This window comes from Maylandia zebra, linkage group LG11 (assembly GCF_041146795.1).
Source record: "Maylandia zebra isolate NMK-2024a linkage group LG11, Mzebra_GT3a, whole genome shotgun sequence".
NCBI classification, from domain to species: Eukaryota; Metazoa; Chordata; class Actinopteri; order Cichliformes; family Cichlidae; genus Maylandia; species Maylandia zebra.
The window spans coordinates 36,736,380-36,758,011 of record NC_135177.1 but is presented as its reverse complement, the minus strand read 5'-3'; the positions used below and the strand labels follow the sequence as shown (position 1 = coordinate 36,758,011).

At 44.1% G+C, this 21,632-nt stretch overlaps 2 protein-coding genes across 4 annotated transcripts; both read left to right on the top strand.

Annotated features, from left to right (window-relative positions):
* Positions 1–3,213: 3,213 nt before the first annotated feature.
* LOC143412294 (methyltransferase-like protein 27) lies at positions 3,214–11,653 on the top strand. The gene is made up of 5 exons (XM_076890321.1): positions 3,214–3,402; positions 4,699–4,827; positions 5,219–5,354; positions 6,166–6,258; positions 11,277–11,653. Exons 1-5 carry the CDS (start codon positions 3,286–3,288, stop codon positions 11,513–11,515), a joined length of 714 nt encoding a protein of 237 aa, XP_076746436.1. The 5' UTR covers positions 3,214–3,285; the 3' UTR covers positions 11,516–11,653.
* A 195-nt stretch (positions 11,654–11,848) lies between these two features.
* LOC143421166 (uncharacterized) lies at positions 11,849–21,494 on the top strand. 3 transcript variants are annotated; one of them, XR_013100915.1, is made up of 8 exons: positions 11,849–13,744; positions 15,985–16,359; positions 16,439–16,714; positions 17,357–17,447; positions 18,552–18,606; positions 18,896–19,014; positions 19,577–20,487; positions 20,558–21,494. XR_013100915.1 is itself a non-coding variant. In XM_076890320.1 (8 exons), exons 2-8 carry the CDS (start codon positions 13,693–13,695, stop codon positions 19,632–19,634), a joined length of 1,026 nt encoding a protein of 341 aa, XP_076746435.1. In that variant the 5' UTR covers positions 11,849–13,076; positions 13,645–13,692; the 3' UTR covers positions 19,635–21,494. The 3 variants fall into 3 exon arrangements, 1 of the variants encoding a protein (XP_076746435.1); XR_013100914.1 differs by having other exon boundaries at positions 20,528–21,494; XM_076890320.1 differs by having other exon boundaries at positions 11,849–13,076; positions 13,645–13,744; positions 19,577–21,494.
* Positions 21,495–21,632: the final 138 nt, after the last annotated feature.

Genomic DNA, 21,632 nt, shown 5'->3' with positions numbered 1-21,632 from the left:
CGCAACAAATTAGCGCATTCGAGAGTTTGCTGATAGTAACGCCATGTGATTCAGCTAATAGCACAGGGATTTCATCATTTGTGAAGCCACGGTGAAAATGATCAGCAATGTTTGCATTCATGACTGGCTGCAGCTGAGGGCTTCAGCTTCCGGCTGACAAGGAAATGACGTCATTCACGTAGATTACTGATCGGCAGCGCTAACTCGAAAATTTCGATTTATTAACTCAAAGTTTTGAAGTAAGTCGAAATTTAAAGTTAATCACTCAAAATTTCAAGTTATTGATACTTTTTTTTTGTAGTGGCAGAGACGGGCTTCCGTAGTTTTGATATCTCTGAGTCTAAACTTATTATTTTTTCCATTTATTCTCCGTGTGCTCGCTATGAATATTTTCACTGGACCCTGATAAAGTCCTTGACCCTTCTTTTCTTTGCAGTTACAGATCAATCTCAACATTGCACACTTTCATATTGCCCTCATTTTAGAATTTGATACTGCTGACCATCGTGTTATCCTTGAAAGGCTGAGATCAGGGTCTGTTCTGGAGCGCTTCTCTGCCTGAATGATGTTTGGCTCTGTGCGCAGGTCCTTCTCCTTCCTGCGGTGTACCGCCAGGTTTTCTTTTGGGGCCTTTATTGCTGCCGGTTGTGATATTTATCATGGGAGGTGTTATATAAACAAAATCTTACTTTTTAACTTTATTTTTGTAAATTATCAAGGAGCATGTGGTGGACATCAAAGAACTGCAGCCAGACCTGTCATCGTGAATCAGTCGCACTTTATAGCGATAAAAACTTCATTCACCTCGACCAGTCAGTGAGGAGCTTCTGTTGATATATGAAAACTGTGTTTCAGCTGAAGGTGAAGCTGGGCGAGGAAGGGATCACGGAGGAGGTGAAGCTGACGTGGAAGACGCAGCCTGATGGGAAGATTTTCCACAGAGTGGGTCCAACGGAGCCTCCTGGATACTCTGGGGAGGAAGACTGTGACACGGTCTAAACGTTTCCTAATTCTTATTGGCTGACGTTCATAGGCTGAATGAATTCATCCCTTAATCTTAAAATAGAGCTTGTCCCCTTGTTCTTTGTCCCCACTTGTGCTGAATGTAGCCTGACAAGGTTTCGGTTTGATTTATTCTCATGTTGATGAATTTTATTGACTGATGTTCTTCTAGCTGTCTTCACTATCATTACATGATCTGTGGATTAAACTTTCTTTAATTCCACAACAGGAACAGGTAATTATTTTATGGCTCCAATATATTCTGCATCATTAATGATATAATCTATAGTATTGATACTGCATTAAGATGTTTATTAAAACCTGCTGGCTTTACATTAACTTTTTATTACAGCTACAGCTAAGACCATTTTATACACATGGCATTTTGTGCTCATTAAAGAAGTGTATTCTGCTCAGTCAATCGAAGGTCTCAAGCTTTGTTTGGGCAGTCTATTGTAGGTGACTTAGAGCAACAGAAGGTTAAAACTGCATACACGCTTACAAAACACATATAGTACATATAATCTAGAAACAGGCTTGAGTGAAGGCCTGAATGTATTCAGCTTCTTGTTGTAGCCTTTGGCATTTGAGTTTGCTTAGTAACAGGTGACAGAAGATGGGTCAAAAGGAAGAAAAGTCCACGGGAACCTCCAGGGCCTGAAATCATCGCCATATTTGGGAAAAGATGTTAGAAAGAGGAACTTCTGTGTCTGACCTTAGCTCTCAAAATTGCTCATTGTCTGTACAAAATGCAAATGATGTTCTTAGAAATACAAAATATGTTATCAGAACGCGTGAAGGGGCGTTTAACGCTGACGTTATATAAACCATTCTCTGTGTATTTGTGGCAGAAGAAGTCCGCAGATGTGATGCTGTGTACTTCTTCCCACACGTGTGTTCTTAATAAACTCTTCATCTGATTGCACTCTACTGGGCCTCCATTGCTTTGTTTTTGTGCCACTTGTCGAATCCGGGACACTGTACTTGTACAACGTCACACCTGCTCGAAAGCATGAAAATGTTCTGAACGTTTTGCTGGAAATAAACTGTCAAACACATGTGCATTACCATGTCTGGGTCTGTTCTTACCTTACCAGACAGCATAGCTTTAGTTACCCGAGCTGAGCACATGTTGTAAGTAGAAAGAGAGCATATTTCTCCTATACTGGCTTCCCTTCAGGTTTTTTCAGGTTTTGACAGGCCTGACTGTGGGAGAATTACAGCAGATCCACAGTTTCTGAAATACCTGCCAACAAAAACTGTTTTGCTGGGTTTGAACTTGGCTTGAGTTGCTTGTAACATGTGAGTCACAGATGATTTACATGAGTAACAAACTGGCAGGCGATTGTGATGTGTTGTGACTTGAAGATCAGCAAAATAAATGACAAAGTATGACATTTGGATTCAAATTAGCAGAGTAAAAGTCAAAAGTAGCACAAATACTTCAACAAAGTACGAGTAGGCTGTGTAAACCTGCTCTTCACTAAAGTAAGTAAAGTAAATTCATGTCTGTAACATCGGTGTCCACGTTTTAAAAAGAGTTGGAACTCGTAACTATTTCATAAATTACAATGAAACCAAGCAGGATGAGAAGTTACAGTCTCACATCTGTAGGGGACTGAATGTCTGACAGATGTGAAGAGAGCAATCAGTCAGGTCAGAGAAAATCTGATTGTGTTTAACTGTAACAAAGTATCTGAAGAGAGCAATCATTTAGTGATCATCACCTGAAGGAAACACATATCAGAAGAACAGACAAATGATTAGTTCGTTTTCAGTGTCACCTCATTGTTCATCTGTTAGAAGCCGCTCACTCTTATCCTCATCGAGTTTAAAGGAGCTGCCATGTTTGGTCTTTTTTACATTACACCATGAGAGGCAGAGAGACTCAGGAATCCATTTCATTTATGCTTCGTATTCTTTCAGATGTGAAGTCACAGCAGCCCAAACCCTGGAATGTGCATGTGTTCAGAAAATAAATGGTTTTATGTTTTTATGAGTGATGTCATCCCTTTAAACAGCTTGGACTGCAGCCTCAGACTCGGAGAATCGTTCGTTTTTATCGATCACTGTAATTAATAAAAACCCACAGCTATCAACCGTCGTCATACTTTACCTTAAACATTTATTTTTCTCCTGCAGTCAGCTAAAACCAACGCAGCCTGTCTGTGTCGAAGATACTTGTGGTGCATACCTGCCCGGCGGGCACAGTCAGGTTAGTCGGGTCTCTACGTGTCAGTGAGTCCGCTGCACTCTCTCCAGGTCTGAGCTCAGCTCCTCATCATGTCGGGCTCCAGAAGAACTGTGGACGATATGAGGGTCATGTTTCAGTCCTGCGAAGGCTTCGATCCGCAGCAGACTACGGATTTTTTCAACAGCTGGGCTGAGACGTACGAACAGGTGAGGAGAAAGAAAGGCCTCCTGGGCTGACTGTGTGAACCAATAAATAAATATCAAACGCGCTTTAACTGGTCTTTGGACTCCGTCTGGCAGTGAAGACCAGTTCTTACCGTTTCTTCTTTGTTTCTTCTCAAATAATCAGAATGTTTCCGCCCTGACCTCAAGCAAAAACCCCCGAAAACTTTCAGATTGGACCTGAGATTTTCTCCCGCTAACCCTAAACTCACAGGTGTGGAGCTGACGGAGTGAGCTGCTGTTCTTGTTCTTCGATAAACCAGATGAAATGTTCACAGTTTATTCGTTTGACATTGAGTTGTAAGAGCAGATTATTTAATCTAAGAAAGTTTTAAATACAAAATGAGCGCTCAGAGCTGGCATCGTCATCTATCGAGCCCAGATTAGGTCGCAGTGCGCTCTGTTCTCTGCTGCCAGAGTTCACCAAAGAGACGCAGCTGTATGACTGAAAGCAGTGGAGCAAATCAGCTAATGATTCATTTATAAAAATGCCAGTTTATATAAAAAGATGCAGTCGGGTGGTTTCATGAGGCAGAAACTCCTGAACGAAATAATAAAGTGTAAGCGCATCTTATTTCTCTCTGAAATGCGTTACAAAGCCCCGACGACGGAGGATCGATCCAGAGGAGAGTTTCATTATTACAGAAGATTGAGCCGTTGAAACCTAAACTCTGTGTGGCACAGCTGACCCGATGAACACCGAACATTCACCATCAGATCTGATTTAGTGGAGACACTCTGAGTGCCAAATGTAAACGCTTCAGAGGATACGTGAGGGAGAGCGACATCTGTCCCACAGGAAAGAGAGCAGGACAGGACACACTCAGGGAGGAGAGCAGCGCGGGAAAACTGATGAAGATGGTTATGATGTCACAGGAGGTCACAAGAAAAAAGCAAGCAGAGCATTGCCGTAAAGAGGCTGCTCATGCTGGAAAACAACTGGAAATTCAAATAATTCTGTAAAGAAGAGTAAGCAGAGCTCCTCCGCAGACACGTGAAAGACTCGTGGCAGGATAACACAAACACTTGACTTCAGGTCTTGTCGCCAAGTGTGGCACAACTAGTTATTATTTATGGGACAATTGTTGCAGGGAGATTTGGGAAGTTTTTCCCCTAATAAATGAAATCATCAATAAAAATGTTCAGTTTACTCGGTTTGTCTAATGTTCACATTTGTTTGATGATCTGAAACATGTGGGTGTGACAAAAACAGCACTGGACAGCCTAAATCCCAACAGCCAATAAGAATACTTTGTTTTTTCCGCTGCTTTATGTTGACAGGATTCAGAGACAATGAAGTACAGAGCACCACAGCTGGCCGTAGATTTTCTGAACGATCACTTCTGTGGAAGTCGTGGAGACGCTCAGGTTCTCGATGTGGCCTGCGGATCTGGACTGGCTGCAAAACTGGTGAACCAATAACTGGAAAACTCTGGAAGGTGGCACCTTCCAATAGCTGGAAGGAGCCGTCACTCCGAGCTGATTTGAGACCTGTAGATGTTTAAAATGCTGATGTCACAAATGGGATTCAGGAAGTTTTACTGTGGTCAGCATTTTTATGAATCACACGTGAGGACATGTTCAGATTGATCTAATTATGGAAAAACAATAACATTTTAATGAATCCCAAATCAGTTTTGTAAAATAGTAAATGCAAACATGAACTCACCGTCTTACGTGTGATTCTTTTTGAAAGTGGGAAATTTCAGCACTTATTCAAAATCTGTGAAATTCATCCTCAAACGAACATCCAGAGTTCATGGAGCAGGCTCAGAACTGATCGTCTTTTCTCTGTATTTAGATGTTTGACCTCGGCTTCAAACACTTTGTGGGAGTGGATGGTAGTAAGGGCATGCTGGAACAAGCTGCTAAGAGTGGCCTTTATCGGGAGCTCAAACTGGCCTTACTGGGAACAGACCCGCTGCCTGCACAGACTGGTACATCACACTCACACTCTGAGCTAACAAAGCAGATAACCCGACAGACACATTAGCACCACAGACAAGAAGACAGCACCGCCAGCTGATAGTAAAACAGCACAATTGAGAATAACAACACCTGAGGTTTTATAGAATATGGGGGACTGAAAGTGCCAAAATAAAAAAACTAAATAAATACATAAGTAATGAAATTGGTCATTAATAACTTAAAAATGTTTTTTTTTTTACTTTAAAAGATAGTTAATTACTTAACTATTAACTATTTGATCATTCATTTGCTACAGTCAGGGGGCGGTGCTAATGCTGATGTAGTCAAAACTTTTGCTACCTATTTAATTTTATAAATATAAAAAATACTTTTATTGAGGATATCGATTAGTTAGATGCTCAAAATATATTTATGTCAATAATGGTCTGAAACTGCAGCGCATCACGGATCAGAAACAGAAGAAAGAGGGGGGGAAGACAAACAGTAAAAGCAAAAACAAGACATGAAAAAACCTCACAGAGTAAAACAGGAAACTATCCATGAGATGAAGATTAAAACTAAAAACACTTACAGAGGAACACAGGAGGCTTTACTGCAAAGACACGATAGAGGAAGGAACACGAGAACATTACACGAGAAAGAAGTGCAAAACAAAAGAGGAACCAAAACGTAGAAAAACCCACAACGTGACAATGCCAACTTTTCACCCCAAAACAACTAACTCCTCTAACTCCTCTGTAACTAACTTCTCTCTAACTAATAACTCTAAATAACTCATTTTACTAACTCCTCTCCCTCCTGGTCTGCTTCTGGTTTCAGGTGGGTTTGATGTGGTGATCATTACTGGTGCTTTACGTGATGATTACGTGCCGGTCAGCGTTATCAGGGAGCTCTGCAAAGCTACTAAACCAGGTAACCAACCAACTTTCAAACAAACAAACTGATGTTAATCTGAGTGAGATATTTTTTTTCCATTTAATCTAAAACCATTTATCTGATGTGATGAACTCAGACTCTTCTTTAGCTTTCAATAATAACATAATCAATGCTGTGATGTGATTTTTAGAAGACGTCTTGATGCATGCATTCAGGTAAGTAAATCTCCAAAAGTGGATTCTGTTCATCCGGACGTTTTCAGTGGGAGAAACGTTTCGTCGCTCATCCAATTGACTTCTTCAGTCTCAGCTGACTGCAGGTTTCCAACCTTATAAACAGCACATTTGCATAATGACTGAAACCAGCCCACTGAAGGAACAATGGGCTGGGAGGTCAGTTCCTTAATCTTAATTATGCAAATTGTCATGACCACTGATCAACAACCACTGATCAAAGGCCATGAGTCCCATTCACAGAGAGTTGGGGAATGGCTGCAATCACAGCATTGTAAGATGGGGACAGATGTACCCTTAGACCCCCTCCTCGATTCAGAGATGGTCTTTCCCTTTTCACATAACTGGCCTCCTTGACTCCGCCCTCAAACCAGCGTTCCTCACTGTCCAGGATGTTACATCCTCATCATTGAAAGAGTGTCCGCTGGCCTGTGGGTGTAAATAGACTGCAGAGTCCTGGCCTGACGAGGTGGCTCTTCTGTGTTGTGCCATCCGCTTTGCCAGAGGTTGTTTGGTTTCCCCGATGTATAAATCCTGGCAATCCTCCTGCACTTAACAGCGTACACTATGTTACTCTGTTTGTGTCGGGGGACCCGATCCTTGGGGTGGACCAGTTTTTGGCGCAGCGTGTTTTGGGGATTGAAAGCCACAGAGACCCGGTGTTTAGAAAAAATGCATCTCAGCTGCTCTGATACTCCTGACACATATGGAATCACTACAGGTTTTCGCTCAGGCAGCGGTTGTCCTTCTCTCCTGGATCAGTTGGAGCTTTCTTTTGGCGCCTTCCCAACTTTGACAAACATCCAGCCGGGATAACCACATTTACTCACTGATGAAACCCAGTTTATCCTCCAGTGGATGATGAGAGTCAGACCTTTAAGTACTGATCTGTATGCGTTGCTGATCAATGGTCATGAGAATTTGCATAATCATAATGAAGGAACTGACCTCCCAGGCCATTGTTCCTTCAGTGGGCTGGTTTCAGTCATTATGCAAATGTACTGTTTATAAGGTTGGAAACCTGCAGTCAGCTGAGACTGAAGAAGTCAATTGGATGAGTGACGAAACGTTTCTCCCACAAAACGCTACGACCAGATGAACAGAATAAACCTTTGGAGATTTTTAGACAGACCACCACACACCTGCTAAGGATATATATAAATAACAAAATAAAAAAAAACAACACCCAGCACGCCGCTGCGGGCGGTTTATCCTTCAAGCTCGAGTCCTCTACCAGAGGCCTGGGAGCTTGAGGGTCCTGCGCAGTATCTTAGCTGTTCCCAGGACTTCGCTCTTCTGGACAGAGATCTCCGATGTTATTCCCGGGATCTGCTGGAGCCACTCGCCTAGCTTGGGAGTCACCGCACCTAGTGCTCCGATTACCACGGGGACCACCATTACCTTCACCCTCCACATCCTCTCGAGCTCTTCTCTGAGCCCTTGGTATTTCTCCAGCTTCTCGTGTTCCTTCTTCCTGATATTGCTGTCATTCGGAACCGCTACATCGATCACTACGGCCGTCTTCTTCTGTTTGTCTACCACCACTATGTCCGGTTGGTTAGCCACCACCATTTTGTCCATCTGTATCTGGAAGTCCCACAGGATCTTAGCTCGGTCATTCTCCACCACCCTTGGGGGCATCTCCCATTTTGACCTCGGGACTTCCAGGTTATACTCGGCACAGATGTTCCTGTACACTATGCCGGCCACTTGGTTATGGCGTTCCATGTATGCCTTGCCTGCTAGCATCTTGCACCCTGCTGTTATGTGCTGGATTGTCTCTGGGGCATCTTTACACAGCCTGCACCTGGGGTCTTGCCTGGTGTGATAGACCCCAGCCTCTATGGATCTTGTGCTCAGAGCTTGTTCTTGTGCTGCCATGATTAGTGCCTCTGTGCTGTCTTTCAGTCCAGCTTTGTCCAGCCACTGGTAGGATTTCTGGATATCAGCCACCTCCTCTATCTGCCGGTGGTACATACCGTGCAGGGGCCTGTCCTTCCATGATGGTTCCTCGTCTTCCTCCTCTTTCTTGGGTTTCTGCTGCCTGAGGTATTCACTGAGCACTCGGTCATTTGGGGCCATCTTCCCAATGTATTCTTGGATGTTCGTTGTCTCATCCTGGACTGTGGTGCTGACACTCACCCGTCCCCGGCCCCCTTCCTTCCGCTTAGCGTACAGCCTCAGGGTGCTGGACTTGGGGTGAAACCCTCCATGCATGGTAAGGAGCTTTCTTGTCTTTATGTCAGTGGCTTCTATCTCCTCCTTTGGCCAGCCTATTACCCCAGCAGGGTACCTGATCACGGGCAGGGCGTACGTGTTGATGGCCCGGATCTTGTTCTTACCATTCAGCTGACTCCTCAGGACTTGCCTGACCCTCTGCAGGTACTTGGTGGTTGCAGCTTTTCTAGCGGCCTCTTCATGGTTCCCATTCGCCTGCGGGATCCCCAGGTACTTGTAACTGTCCTCTATGTCTGCAATGTTGCCTTCTGGTAGTTCAATCCCCTCAGTTCTGACTACCTTCCCTCTCTTTGTTACCATCCGACTACACTTCTCCAGTCCGAACGACATTCCAATGTCATTGCTGTATAGCCTGGTAGTGTGGATCAGTGAATCGATGTCTCGTTCACTCTTGGCATACAGCTTGATGTCATCCATGTACAGGAGGTGGCTGACAACTGCTCCGTTCCGTAGTCGGTATCCGTAGCCAGTCTTGTTAATGATCTCACTGAGGGGGTTCAGGCCTATGCAGAACAGCAGTGGGGACAGAGCATCTCCTTGGTAGATCCCACACTTGATGGTGACTTGTGCTATGGGCTTGGAGTTGGCCTCTAGTGTTGTACGCCACATCCCCATTGAGTTCCTGATGAAGGCTCTTAGGGTCCCATTGATCTTGTACAATTCTAAGCATTCCAGTATCCAGCTGTGGGGCACTGAGTCATAGGCCTTCTTGTAATCAATCCAGGCAGTGCACAGGTTGGTCAGTCTGGTCTTGCAGTCTCGGCTGACTGTTCTGTCTACCAGTAGCTGGTGTTTTGCGCCTCTGGTATTCTTGCCAATTCCTTTCTGTGTCCCGCTCATGTATTGACCCATGTGCCTGTTCATCTTAGCCGATATGATGCCTGACAGGAGCTTCCATGTAGTACTGAGGCAGGTTATTGGTCGGTAGTTGGAGGGGACCGGTCCCTTCTTGGGGTCCTTGGGGATCAGGACCGTTCGACCTTCGGTTAGCCATTCCGGGTGTCTTTCGTTAACTAGCAGCTGGTTCATTTGTGCTGCCAGACGCTCGTGGAGTGCAGTCAGCTTCTTCAGCCAGTAGGCGTGAACCATGTCGGGCCCTGGTGCTGTCCAACTCTTCATACTGGAGACCCTTTCTTGGATATCTGCCACTGTGGTTACTGGACCCTGTTCAGGGAGGTCGCTGTGGTCTGCCCTCAGATCCTCTAGCCACTGAGCATTGCCGTTATGGGTTGCGTCCTTCTCCCATATGCTCTTCCAGTATGCTCCATCTCCGGCCTTGGTGGTGCTGTTCTCTTATTATTATTGTTCCCTTGCCACTGAGAGTACACCTTTGCTGGTTCTGTGGCGAACAGCTGGTTTATTCTCCTGCCTTCTATCTCTCTGGTGTACCTCCTCAAGCGGCTGGCCAAGGCTGTGAGTCTTTGCTTGGCAGTTTCCAAGGCCTCAGGTATGGACAGCTTGCTGTATTTCTTATGCACCTTCTTTGTCGCACCTTTCTGCAACTCCGTTAGTTGGCTAACCTCCCTCCGTGCTACTTTGATCTTGCCCTCTAGCCTCCTTCTCCATGGAGGGTACTGCCCCTTGTGGCTGTTCAACTTATAGCCAAGCATCTCACTGATCACTGTTGCCGTATTGTAGATCAGCTTGTTAGTGTCGGTAATCGTGGTTGTAGGTATTGTCTGTAGTGCTGCATTAACATCATCTAGCAGACCTTCTGAGGGTACTTCACGTAATCTTGGTAACCGGCTACGGGGGATCCAGGTTTCAAGCTTGGCCATGATCCTATTTTTCAGGTCAGTTCCTCTCGCACTCAACGATCCTTCTCCTATCGCACTTGGGGCTATGTACCCAATCTCGGGTGGGGGTGATGATATCTCCCCCCTGACCTGGCGTCCTGACTCCTCCTTGCCGTAGCATTTGTGTTGTACCTCGTCAATCTCTAGCTGTGAGAGCAGTCCCTTCTTTCGAATGTTGGAACACTGAGCTACTAGTTGTTTCGCCGTCATTGTGGATGTTGGGTATCGAAGAATCCATAGGTCCCTCATCCTATTCATGTAGCCCCTTCCGCCGGGGTTACTTGCGTAGTAGCATTCCAACAACGCCCACTTTTCGTCAGGGTGCCCTGGTTCTTCAACACCTGACGCGGACCTTGTTGATCCGGGCAACGTCCGAGCCGGCATGCCTTCATATTTATCTGTCTCGCTCATGTCTGCAGTAGGCTTGCTTAGCATAGCCTTAGGACCCTTACTGGGTCCTGGGAACAGCTAAGATACTGCGCAGGACCCTCATGCTCCCAGGCCTCTGGTAGAGGACCCGAGCTTGAAGGATAAACCGCCCGCAGGGGCGTGCTGGTATATATATATAAAAATAATCTGGTTGTTGTTGGGTCTTCAAATGACAGTAAATGGGACCTCAGATGAATAAAAACACACGATATGTGACAGCATGTGGCAGAGGACTCATGCTCTCCTGACGTTGGAGCACATCCTACAGTGTCCAGCAAACCTGAGCAAACTTTCTGTTTTTCAAAAAAACGAAAAAGGTCATAAATTGTTGTGGTTTTGTTGTTTTTTTCTCCTTCAGGGGGCTACGTCTGCATGTCCAGAGTGGACCCAAAGTCCGAGTCTGGAAACAAATACAAAACATCTATGGAGCATGAACTGCAGCTGATGGTGGAGGAGGGCCTGTGGAGCCCTGTCGATACCAAAGAGATGCACAGATACATGATGGATGTTTATAATGATAAAAGCAAGGATGAGAAAAGGGAGGAATTCCTCCAGGGAACCATGTACCTGTACAGGAAGTCTCTTAATAAGCTGTAAAATTAGGAGTGGAGCCAAAAATGTGAGCTTACATATTCGTCGAGCATGTGCTGGCGTTAGCGTTAGAGTACAGGGTGCCTTGAATGGTTATTGTTGTTTATTGGTGATGTATATAAATTAAACTGAATTGAATCAGAAGTCCAAGTCAAGTCCTTCTAAAATCAAACCTCACCATCATGACAGTGTTATCTATGTAAACCTTTATTTCAGTGGTCAGCACATAAACAACAAGGCTCAAAGTTTTCTGAGTTTTTATTTCTTCCACTGGATGTTTTGCTTATGTTTCAGAATTCTTCAGTAGATTTCAGCTCACGAGTTTTTAATGTCTCTCTCTTACATCGTCTCTGGTCAACACTCAGCATTAGTGTCACTATTTTTACCTTTAACAGGGCCCTTAAACATATCTGCTTCAAGAGCACAGTATCGAGTAGCAAAACCAGTAGAAACCAGAAGTAGCAGGAATTCAATTCAACTAAGTTTTATTTATACAGCACCAAATCACAATAACAGTTGTGTCAAGGTGTTGTATACTGTAAGGTAAATATTCCACAGAGGAAATGGAGAAACCCTATGAGCACTTTGGCGACAGTGGGAAGGAAAAACTCCCTTTTAACAGGAAGAAACCTCCGGCAGAGCCAGGCTCAGGGAGGGGCAGGGCCATCTGCTGTGATTGGTTGGGGTGAAAGAAGGAAGACGGGATAAAGACATGCTGTGGAAGAGAGACAGAGATTAATAACAGGGATGATTTAATGCAGAGAGGTCTGTTAACACATAGTGTTAACTATTAACAACTATTAAAGTTGATATCACTGAAAACAGGTACATACGAAAACCAAATAAGATTTTGTAACCATTAATAACCTGTTTTAAGCAGGAATAAATAACAAGTTAATGTTTCAACTCATTGTAGGATGTTATCAGTAGGGATGGGTATCGAAAACCGGTTCTTGTTGAGAACCGGTTCCCACTGTTTCAATTCCTTGGAATCGTTTGCCATTTTTGCAAACAATTCCCTTATCGATTCCAGTCGCCCCGAATGACGTCACCACGTTGCGGAGCGTCATTTACCTGGCAGGAAACACGGCGCCTAAGCGGCTCAAACACTAAAAAGTTTGGTTACACTTTACGAGAACGGATGACAACAGGGCAACTTGCAATACTTGCAAAGTAGATGTTTCATTTAAGGGAGGAAACACTACGAATATGCAAAAGCATTTGCTCACAAACACGCGATGACCTTAAATGAATGTCGTGTTTTTAATTCTGGACTCGTGAATCTCAACCCAGCAGCAGCGGTAACGTTTGCACGTCCTCTCCCGTTAATGCGGCAGGTAAATAATCAACTAACATATTATGTTAGCGCGATCTGCCTTATTACAAACCTGCCATTACTGTGCATTTAGTGACCATGATGAGACAGAGTCTGGCTCAGATGCTGGCAGTTCTCGCTGCAGTCTACCGGTAGCGTCTCCTTTCAGGCCGGGATAGACGAACGTCACCGAGCAGTGACTCAGTTTGTGGTCAAAGGCTTGCACCCGTTTGCCACAGCAGATGATTTTCGGTAAGTGAATGTGTTTAATTGTAGGCAGGGACATTACTGGATATTCTTGTGTAATTGCTACAGAATAATTTATGTTATACTTTGTTATTGCTACAGAAGAATATTTATTTTATTATTTTACATTTACAATGTTTTTTTCTGGGGACCCTGTGACGCCCCATTGAAGAGCCGCAGGCTGGATCTCTTAAGATCTCACTGTTGGGTTCGTAAGGCCACACAAACTAGGACAAAGTGTGTCCATCAGTGGGGGCGACGCCAACATAACCTGGTCACTGATGTTTCTCCAACCACCACCACAGGTTCAACAGTGGAAAGAAACACCTCTTACTGCTGCATGATGGGAGTTTCTTCACACAGTCACTGTTTTTAGAAATTACGTTAAAAACAGTGACAGCGTTTTGTAAGAAAGGAAGTTACTTTAAAAGAGGGAGTTAGCAACTTTACGAAACAGAGTCAAAGAGAAAAGAGTTGCTGAAATAAAAGGAAGTTTGAAAGTGACATTGGGACAGACAGTCACAAACACCACCAGACAATTGCTTGTTAGCCATCGCTCTCTCTCTCGCTCCAGCAGAAGCAGCAGAAGGTTAAACTGAAGGACGTCAGCAGAGGACTGAGAATGGCAGTTTGCACTGAAAAGACTCTGTGGAGCTTCATGTTCCTCCTGACAGGTGAGACTGAAGTGATGCTTTTATTAGTTTTTAACCTCCAGAGAAAGCCGACACTGTCACAGGAACAGGAAAGAAGAAAGCAGAAGGGCGTCTGAGCAGATTTATTAGTGTAAAAGAATTTATGACCTCATTGTTTTTCTCTTTTTGCTGAAATGATGACCCTGGCTGCACTGCTATGAAACATATTTGCTTTTTTTAACATTTCATTCATTAATGAAAAAACAAAACAAAAAACAGTTTAAACTTACTGTGACAAATGTGACAAAGTAACTGCTGCCTGAGCCTAATAAGTGTTGTGTGGTGTGTGTGACAGCTGTCAGTGAGTCTTACTTCACTCTGCAGGAATTCAGAAAACTCGCAGAAATGTTTACATTCAGTCACACTGGAGATATGTACTAATAATAAAGTAACAAAAGTACATTTTTAAAGTAATATCTATAAATGAATCTCAGTCAAAAGAGGTTGAAGAAAGTTTACTTTAACACAATATTACACAATATCATAAACTCTTCGTGGCACAATCCTAATGTAACACACGAATGATTAAAGCTTTCAGGTAAATGTAGCTGAGTAACTGCTTCAATATTTAATTTTGCAATATAAGTACAGATAGACGTATAATTTCATTTCACAGGCTGTACATCCTCAACTCATCTGCTCGTATGTCAGGCCGGAGATGTGAGGGAGAACAAACACTGGTGTGTGAGGAAATCGATAGACAGAGAGAAAAACACTTTATTTCTTATACATGTTTTTTGTTGCTATACAATAATAAGTCCATGGTTTGAACATCCTTCTAGCTCAGCGCCCTCCATACTCGATAAACTACATGGCCTGATGTCCTCATGTAGGCCTTTCAGTGTCATAGCGACCACTAGATGGCGCTATCAGTGGCCCGCTACCTTAACAGTGAACCATGCAAAGCACACGTGAGCTTTATTCGTTGGAGATTATGTATCAGAATTTCAGGAGCAGGACCACGCCTCTAAACACGCTCCTTCCTGTTGTCATCTATATAGGTTTCTGCAAGCTGTTCATTCTCGTTTACGTGCCCCACTCCATCCTTGGAGGCCTTCCCCAAACCGCAGCTCAATTCATGTCCAAGCATCACCTTTACCTACTCAAACACTGTCAAACCTAAAACGAGGACGTGGGCCCAGCTAGTGAAATGATGGTTTGCATGTTTAATACGTGTTGTGTTCCTTGGAACACTTGCAGGATGTTACGGTGGGCTTCAGCATGTGTTATTGCATCAGTAGTTATAGTGACGAGATGATGAGCTAGCCTTTATTTGTCAGTTGCAGGTCTTTTGCCCACAACCGAGATGACAGACCTTGCCGACCGTACATACAATACAGAAACATCACATTGGGGAGACAGGTCAGGCCAGGTAGCAGGAAAAAAACATCAAAATGTCTAACACAGAAGGATAATACAGGAATGCACAGATATCAACACACCATAGCACAACAAACACAGACAGCAACATGGGGAAGAGTTCCAGTGTGTACATCTGATCTGGGACCGCTGCAATCTTCGACTGCGCCTCCAGCTGACCCGATGTCCACATCAGAGGGGAGGTAAGCGTTGGAGGTGGCGTTGGATCTGGGATAGGGAGGGTGATGCGTCAGTGAGTGCTTATCAGTATCAGTATATGTATGTGTGTGCGTGTCCATAGTTCAGCTGAGACAGTGTCCTTCGTCCTGCCAGGCTAAGTAAACAGTCTTCCAGCCAACCCAGGTGGCCTTGCATGGAATGGGAAGGAACAGACTCAACACAGTCGTCATCAGGGTGTTTTGTTCAGCTCCGGCCTTGCAGCTGGTGCCGAGAGGGTCTCCGCATGAAGTGATGGTATTTTTTACTTTAGTGCGAACAGCTCATATGAATTTCAAAGCAGTTCTACAGTCCAACACCGGTCTCTCAATCTCCCGTCGGAGAGCCGCGAGCTTCGCCATACTTGCGTTCTGTGATGTTGTCATTTCTTGTGCTCAAGGAGCCGATTCTGAGAACTCACGGCAGTGTGCCTCCCCGAGATGTCATCCAATTTGCGCCCAGAGATGTTATTCCGAGCGAGCCCTTCCGAGATGTATCCAGTCTGCAGTCAGAGATCTTATTCTGAGTGTTCACAGCAGCCGTAGCCTCTCCAAGATCTTATCCGTGCTGCACTCAATGAGCCCATTTTGAGAAACTCACGCCTGTGAACATATACATATAATTACTTCTATACCATCTGTTTCCAGGTGCTGTGGGTCAAACTGTGGTCTATCCTTTCACGTCTACCTGTGCTGTCAGAGGGTCCACTGCCACCCTCCCCTGCACCTTCACACCTCTGAAGTCTTTCAGTGATGGTCAGAGAGAAGTTCCTCTAAAGATCGTCAGAGTCCGCTGGTGTAAGAACCATGTGATCTGTCAGGGCAGCACTCCATCTGTGTATGACAGTGACTCAGCAAACATCGATCCTCGTTATCAATATCTGGGAGACAAGAAGACAAACTGCACTTTACAGATCAGAGATGTTCAGCAGAGAGACAACGCAAGCTTTCGCTTCAGGATGGAAGCTGATCGTCCTGAAGGACATTTTACTAACAAGACAGGAGTGAATGTCACGGTTGTTGGTGAGAGAAAAATATCCTGACATTAATAAAAAAAACATAAATGAGCGTTCAATGAAACTAATGATCACTTTGATTTTAGATGGGTCTAAAATGAGAATAATCAGCTCCAGTGATGATAAAAAGGTGAGCAGAGGTGAAACCGTCACACTGCTCTGTGCTTCAGACTGCACTTTCCACCAACTGGAGGTCACCTGGTTCAAAGATGGCCACGCCCTCTCAGACACTGGCTCCTCTCTTGAGCTCGACAATGTGACTGCAGAGGATTCTGGGAACTACACCTGTGCTCTGAAGAGCATCATGGAGACTCTCTCTGAGCCGTACAGCCTGCAGGTGGAGGCGGAGGAACGACAGCCTGGTATCTTTTTCAGATATTACACAAACTGTAAATACACTGCAGGCGTTTCTCTAATACACAGCAGAGGGGGCTGATGTCAGTCAGTAGAGCACTTTATAGAACAGAGAGATTCAAGCATACTTCTATTCGTTCATGGATATTCGGTGTAAAGTAGCCAGAGTGTGAAAGATAAAGGAGAAGTGAGCCTCTAAAAATGAGCTTCAGCTGCTGTTTAAAACAAACCACTAATTCAGCCGTTCTGATGAAGACTGTTTCAGAGGTGCCACAGCTGCAAGCCTGGTCACCTCTGGATTTAAACGCAGAGTATTGAACAGTTAAAACGCAGAGAGGCCACGAGGCTGGAATAAGGTCTCAGCAGGTCTGTTATGTGGGGAGGAGTCGGGCTTTGCAGGGATTTAAATGCAATTAAAATATTTAAAAACATTTGAATTTCCACAGTAAGCCGATGAAGGGAAACCAGACTGGTGTGTGAGGATTTCTAGATATCTTCATGATAAATTATATGGAAAACCACAAACAACGTAACCATAAATGATGCAAAAATAAATAAAAGTTTACAGTTTTTTGGAGAACAAGGGGATTTTTGTCTAGTCTGTTTCTTTATTTGTAAATTTCTTTATGAATTATTTCTGATTTTTACAGTTGATGGTAACCTGCCTCTGATAGTCGGCGTGGTGTCGGGTGTCCTGCTGGCTGTCATCGCATTCATACTCTTCATCTTCATCATCAGAAGGTACAAATCACACTTTATGTTTCTTCTACATTTAAAATTTTTAACATTTTGGTGGTTTTTAATGTGTAAAGAATCTTAAAGGACACACACACACACACACACACACACACACACACACACACACACTGTAAATTATATTTTTTGTTTTATTTTATGAGTGCTATTTTAATGATAATGATCCCAAAAAGTCACAGGAAACACAGACGTGTGTGACATGTTTTGTGTGCAGAAAGTTTTGAACATGAGCGGAAACATATCAGAACTATAAACACGAAGTATTGATGAATACTTGCCTGCATTTTTATATAAGTCATTTCCCCAAATGTAAGTGGGAGAAGCAGCAGCGAGAACTGTCAACTCTGCGTTTATTTTTACACAAGCATTGCAGCTCTGAACTGCTCTAGGATTATGATAGTAATGTATAAAATGAAAGATGTTTAAAGCACACTTTTACACAGAAATCATACAAATCGGTGCATAAACTTTCACCACAGTGCAGAAAAGATATTTTGGGTTCAAAATGTTCTAAACCTCGATCTGAGAAGATGAATTTAGTCTGTTCATTATTAAACTTTTGCATAATGAAAGAATCTGTTGTGCGTAACAGTCAAAAGACAAACAAGTATCCAAGAAAGAATTACATTAAATTATTGTTATGTGCTGATGACCACAACGGAGGAGAAGGGGAAGCGAAGCTGGTCTCTGGCACATAATTGTGATACAATAAGACAAAATAATGTCGAGGCAGCAAGTCAAGGTCAGTTTATGTTTTCTGTGAGTTACATGTGAGAAATGTGGTAAAAACTCTGGTTCAGCACGGCCTCCTGCTCACTCCGTCCGAGCAGCTACTTCTCCTAATTCACACTATTTCCACTGGTGTACACAAAGCAGATAAGCTCCTGCTGTGTTTGTGTGAAAGGACAACCGTGGAAGCTGCCTGAGTTTGTGGGAAATCAGCTGCAGACACACAGAAACAACAAAACACATAAATGTTTTGGGTTTTTTTGCATGATAATGCAATTTCTCTTTGCCCCTGATTTTCTACATTCATGATTTTTGATAGATCTTCTGGTTCCTGTTGACATGACAGTCATATTGTTACAGGAAGCTGGCAGCAGCAGAGCATCAGAGAGCTGATGGAGGTGAGACGGAGCCAAAGGTGAGTTATGATTTCAAAGATAATTTCGGACTCTCGTAGAATATTTCATCTTAAATGAGCACAGAGGGGAGATTATGATCTGTCTACGACTACGTGAAATCTAAATGGTTCTCAGTGACTGTAATCCTAAACGTTGTTTTCCTTTAATGGTTCTCCAAAGTCTTTGCAATTAATGGTCAAAAACATAATAATAGTTGATCGTAAGATATTGGTTCATACGGTTAGGGATCGGGCCGGGGAGCTCGGCAGTGATGGCTTTACACGCGTCTGTATTTCTGGCTGTTTTCAGCATCCTCATGACATCTACAGCAGCATCCAAGAAGAAAGTCACCGACAGGAAACCAGCCGAGCTGTGGAGGACGTCAGCTACGCCTCGGTGCAGTTCAGACACAGCCATGAGAGGAGCAGGTAGGACCGACAGCTGTTCAGCTGTGAGGATGGAAAGACTTTGCTTGATGCTTGTAGTGTTTTAGATTTTCAGGTGAGAAACAGACACGTAAGAAGAAAATCAGAGGAACTAAATTAAAATGAATAAAAGTTACAAACATCATTATTACTTGTTACTTGTTTTTACTTGTTCGTTTACCCTACAAACATAAAACACAGCTAACAGCTAACAGTAGCTACAAACAGCAGTTAATTCTAACTCTTGGACTTCGTGGCTCTTTATTTTTTCACATATGGAATTTTCCAATCATCACAATCAGAATCTTTATTGTCATTGTAGCAACAAAGCATTGAACAACAAAATAGAGACACAAATCTGCAAAAGAAGAATAAAAGAACGCAGTAGACTGACTCACCCCCCCCCAAGAAATGAGTCCCCCCACCGTGGTATCGTCTGCAAACATTACAGTGGTGTAACTGTGGTGCGGGGGGCTCAGCCCTGTTGGGAGCCAGATGTGGGCGCTCACTCTAACCCCAGATGTTTTTATGGCGCTCATGTGGAGTTTTCTCTTGGTTTTCACAGGCACGTGGAGGAAGTCGATAATGCCGTCGTCTACTCTTCACTAGCCAGTCGAGGCTGAAGTCACAATCTCACCCACAAACTGAAAGGAGCCACACTGACCACAGGAGAAGCTGCAGGAAGCTCTGCAGCACTTTGTGTTGATCTGCTGCAGTCTGACTTTCATGCTCTGTGGTGCAGGCAGTTGGATAAATTCATAAATCTCCTTCACAGCCTCCATCAGTACTACAATGGTATTGTTCTAGTGTGATGACCCCGTCCACCCTGCCTGGGGGGCTACGTGTTGGTTTGGCAGCTGCTTCTTGCAGGCCCTGCAGAGGAATCGTGCTTTGTTCAAGATCAGCATCACTGGCAGCGTCAAGGCTCGACGCGTCTCTACTGAAAGCTCAGTTGTTGGGCGTGTCTGCCTTCTGGGTTTTGGTTGCTGTCTGGTTTGTTTTCTCACACTATGAGACATCACATTCACGTACAGTACTGAGTGTACCGAGCTCTGTTGTCAGTCTGTGACGCAGCAAGTTTATTTTGTATATTTGATTTCTTATGATGTATCAGAGTAATGGTAAGTTCGTGTGTTGTTATTAGTGTGTCTTAGTTAGGTTTGTTTAGATACAATTTCATCCATGCTCCCCTGTGTGTGTGTTGTTTTCTGTTTCCTGTGAAAGCCTGTCTTGTCCTCCTGCATGATTTTTAGTTATATCTTCATTCCCCTTATCTGTTTCCATGTTCCTCTCCTTGTGTATCATTCAATCTTCCCAGTGTGCTTTATGCTTCATGTCTGTGTTTCCCACGTCCAGTTGTCAATCAGTCTTGTGTTTCCATGTTCAGTGTGTTTAGTTTTGCTTCCCCTGTGGCATCATGTTCATTTGTGTCAGCTGTGTTTCCAGGTGTTTCCACTTCCCTCATTACTCTTCTGTGTAAGATAAGATAAGATAAGATAAGATAAGATAAGATAAGATAAGATAAGATAAGATAAGATAAGATAAGATAAGATAAGATAAGATAAGATAAGATCCATACCTTGGATGTTCGGTGGTGGCGATGGAGGATGTTTGTGCCTGTGGAGGTCTACCACCAGCTCTGTGGTTTTACTGGTGTTGATCTGGAGGTAGTTCTGCCGGCACCAGTCCACAAAACCATGGGTCAGTTCTTGGTACTCTTTGTCGTCCCCATCAGTGATAAGGCCAACTATTATAGAGACGTCAAATAATTTCTGCAGGAAGCACTGGGTGGAGTTGTGGGAGAAGTCTGCAGTGTAGATGGTGAAGAGGAACGGAGCCAGAAGCGTTCCCTGTGGGGCCCCCGTACTGTCCGACACACAGCCCTGAGTCCTCACATACCGTAGTGAGGTAGTCTAGGATCCATGTAGTGAGGTGACGGTCCACTCCTGAGTCTCCAGCTTGTCCTTCAGGACTGTGGGAAGAATGGTGTTGAAGGCACTGGAGAAATCAAAGAACATGAACACAGTGCTCCCAGCGGTCTCCAGGTGAAGTGGTTCCAGTGATGAGCTCACCAGGGGCTGAACCAGGACCGGTGTCCAGGGTCTTGATCGGGTGGGATGTCAGAGCCACCGGCCTGTAGCTGTTGAGGTCATTGGGATGTGGAGTCCTTGGCACTGGTAGCACACAGGAGGTTTTCCAGACCTGTGGGACTCTTCTCAGCCTCAGGTGATCTGTGCAGGACCTGACGACCTTCAGCTGATGCTAACTGGACCTGCTGCATTTAGGTCCTCTGTCTTCCTCTGTTCAGTGTCACGTCGTCTGTTGTCTTGTGCGTCAAGTCTCCATGTTCCAGGTATCTATGTATGCCAAGTTTCACATTTAGAGTTTTTCATGTTGAGTTTTTCCAGTTTTTGTTGTAGTTGTTTTCTCGGTTCTCCTTGTATTTCTCCATCAGCCATAATAAACGTCTCGCTTTCACGTAATACTGAGTTTGTTTCTGCGCTTTTTGTCTACATTCGGGTGCTGGAGCCTCCTCTCAGCACCGTCTGCGACTGTGACGACTGGAAGTGTGAGTTTGTCTCTTATGTTTGTGTAATTTAAATAATTTCTTCACTGACACT

Excerpts from the sequence above, each read along its gene's own strand:
- LOC143421166 (XM_076890320.1), top strand. The coding sequence starts at position 13,693 with ATGGCAGTTTGCACTGAAAAGACTCTGTGGAGCTTCATGTTCCTCCTG. Across the intron at positions 17,448-18,551 it reads TTCATCTTCATCATCAGAAG|GAAGCTGGCAGCAGCAGAGC; the intron begins GTACAAATCACA and ends ATATTGTTACAG. Across the intron at positions 18,607-18,895 it reads GAGGTGAGACGGAGCCAAAG|CATCCTCATGACATCTACAG; the intron begins GTGAGTTATGAT and ends GGCTGTTTTCAG.
- LOC143412294 (XM_076890321.1), top strand. The coding sequence starts at position 3,286 with ATGTCGGGCTCCAGAAGAACTGTGGACGATATGAGGGTCATGTTTCAG. Across the intron at positions 3,403-4,698 it reads GGGCTGAGACGTACGAACAG|GATTCAGAGACAATGAAGTA; the intron begins GTGAGGAGAAAG and ends TTATGTTGACAG. Across the intron at positions 6,259-11,276 it reads CTGCAAAGCTACTAAACCAG|GGGGCTACGTCTGCATGTCC; the intron begins GTAACCAACCAA and ends TTTCTCCTTCAG.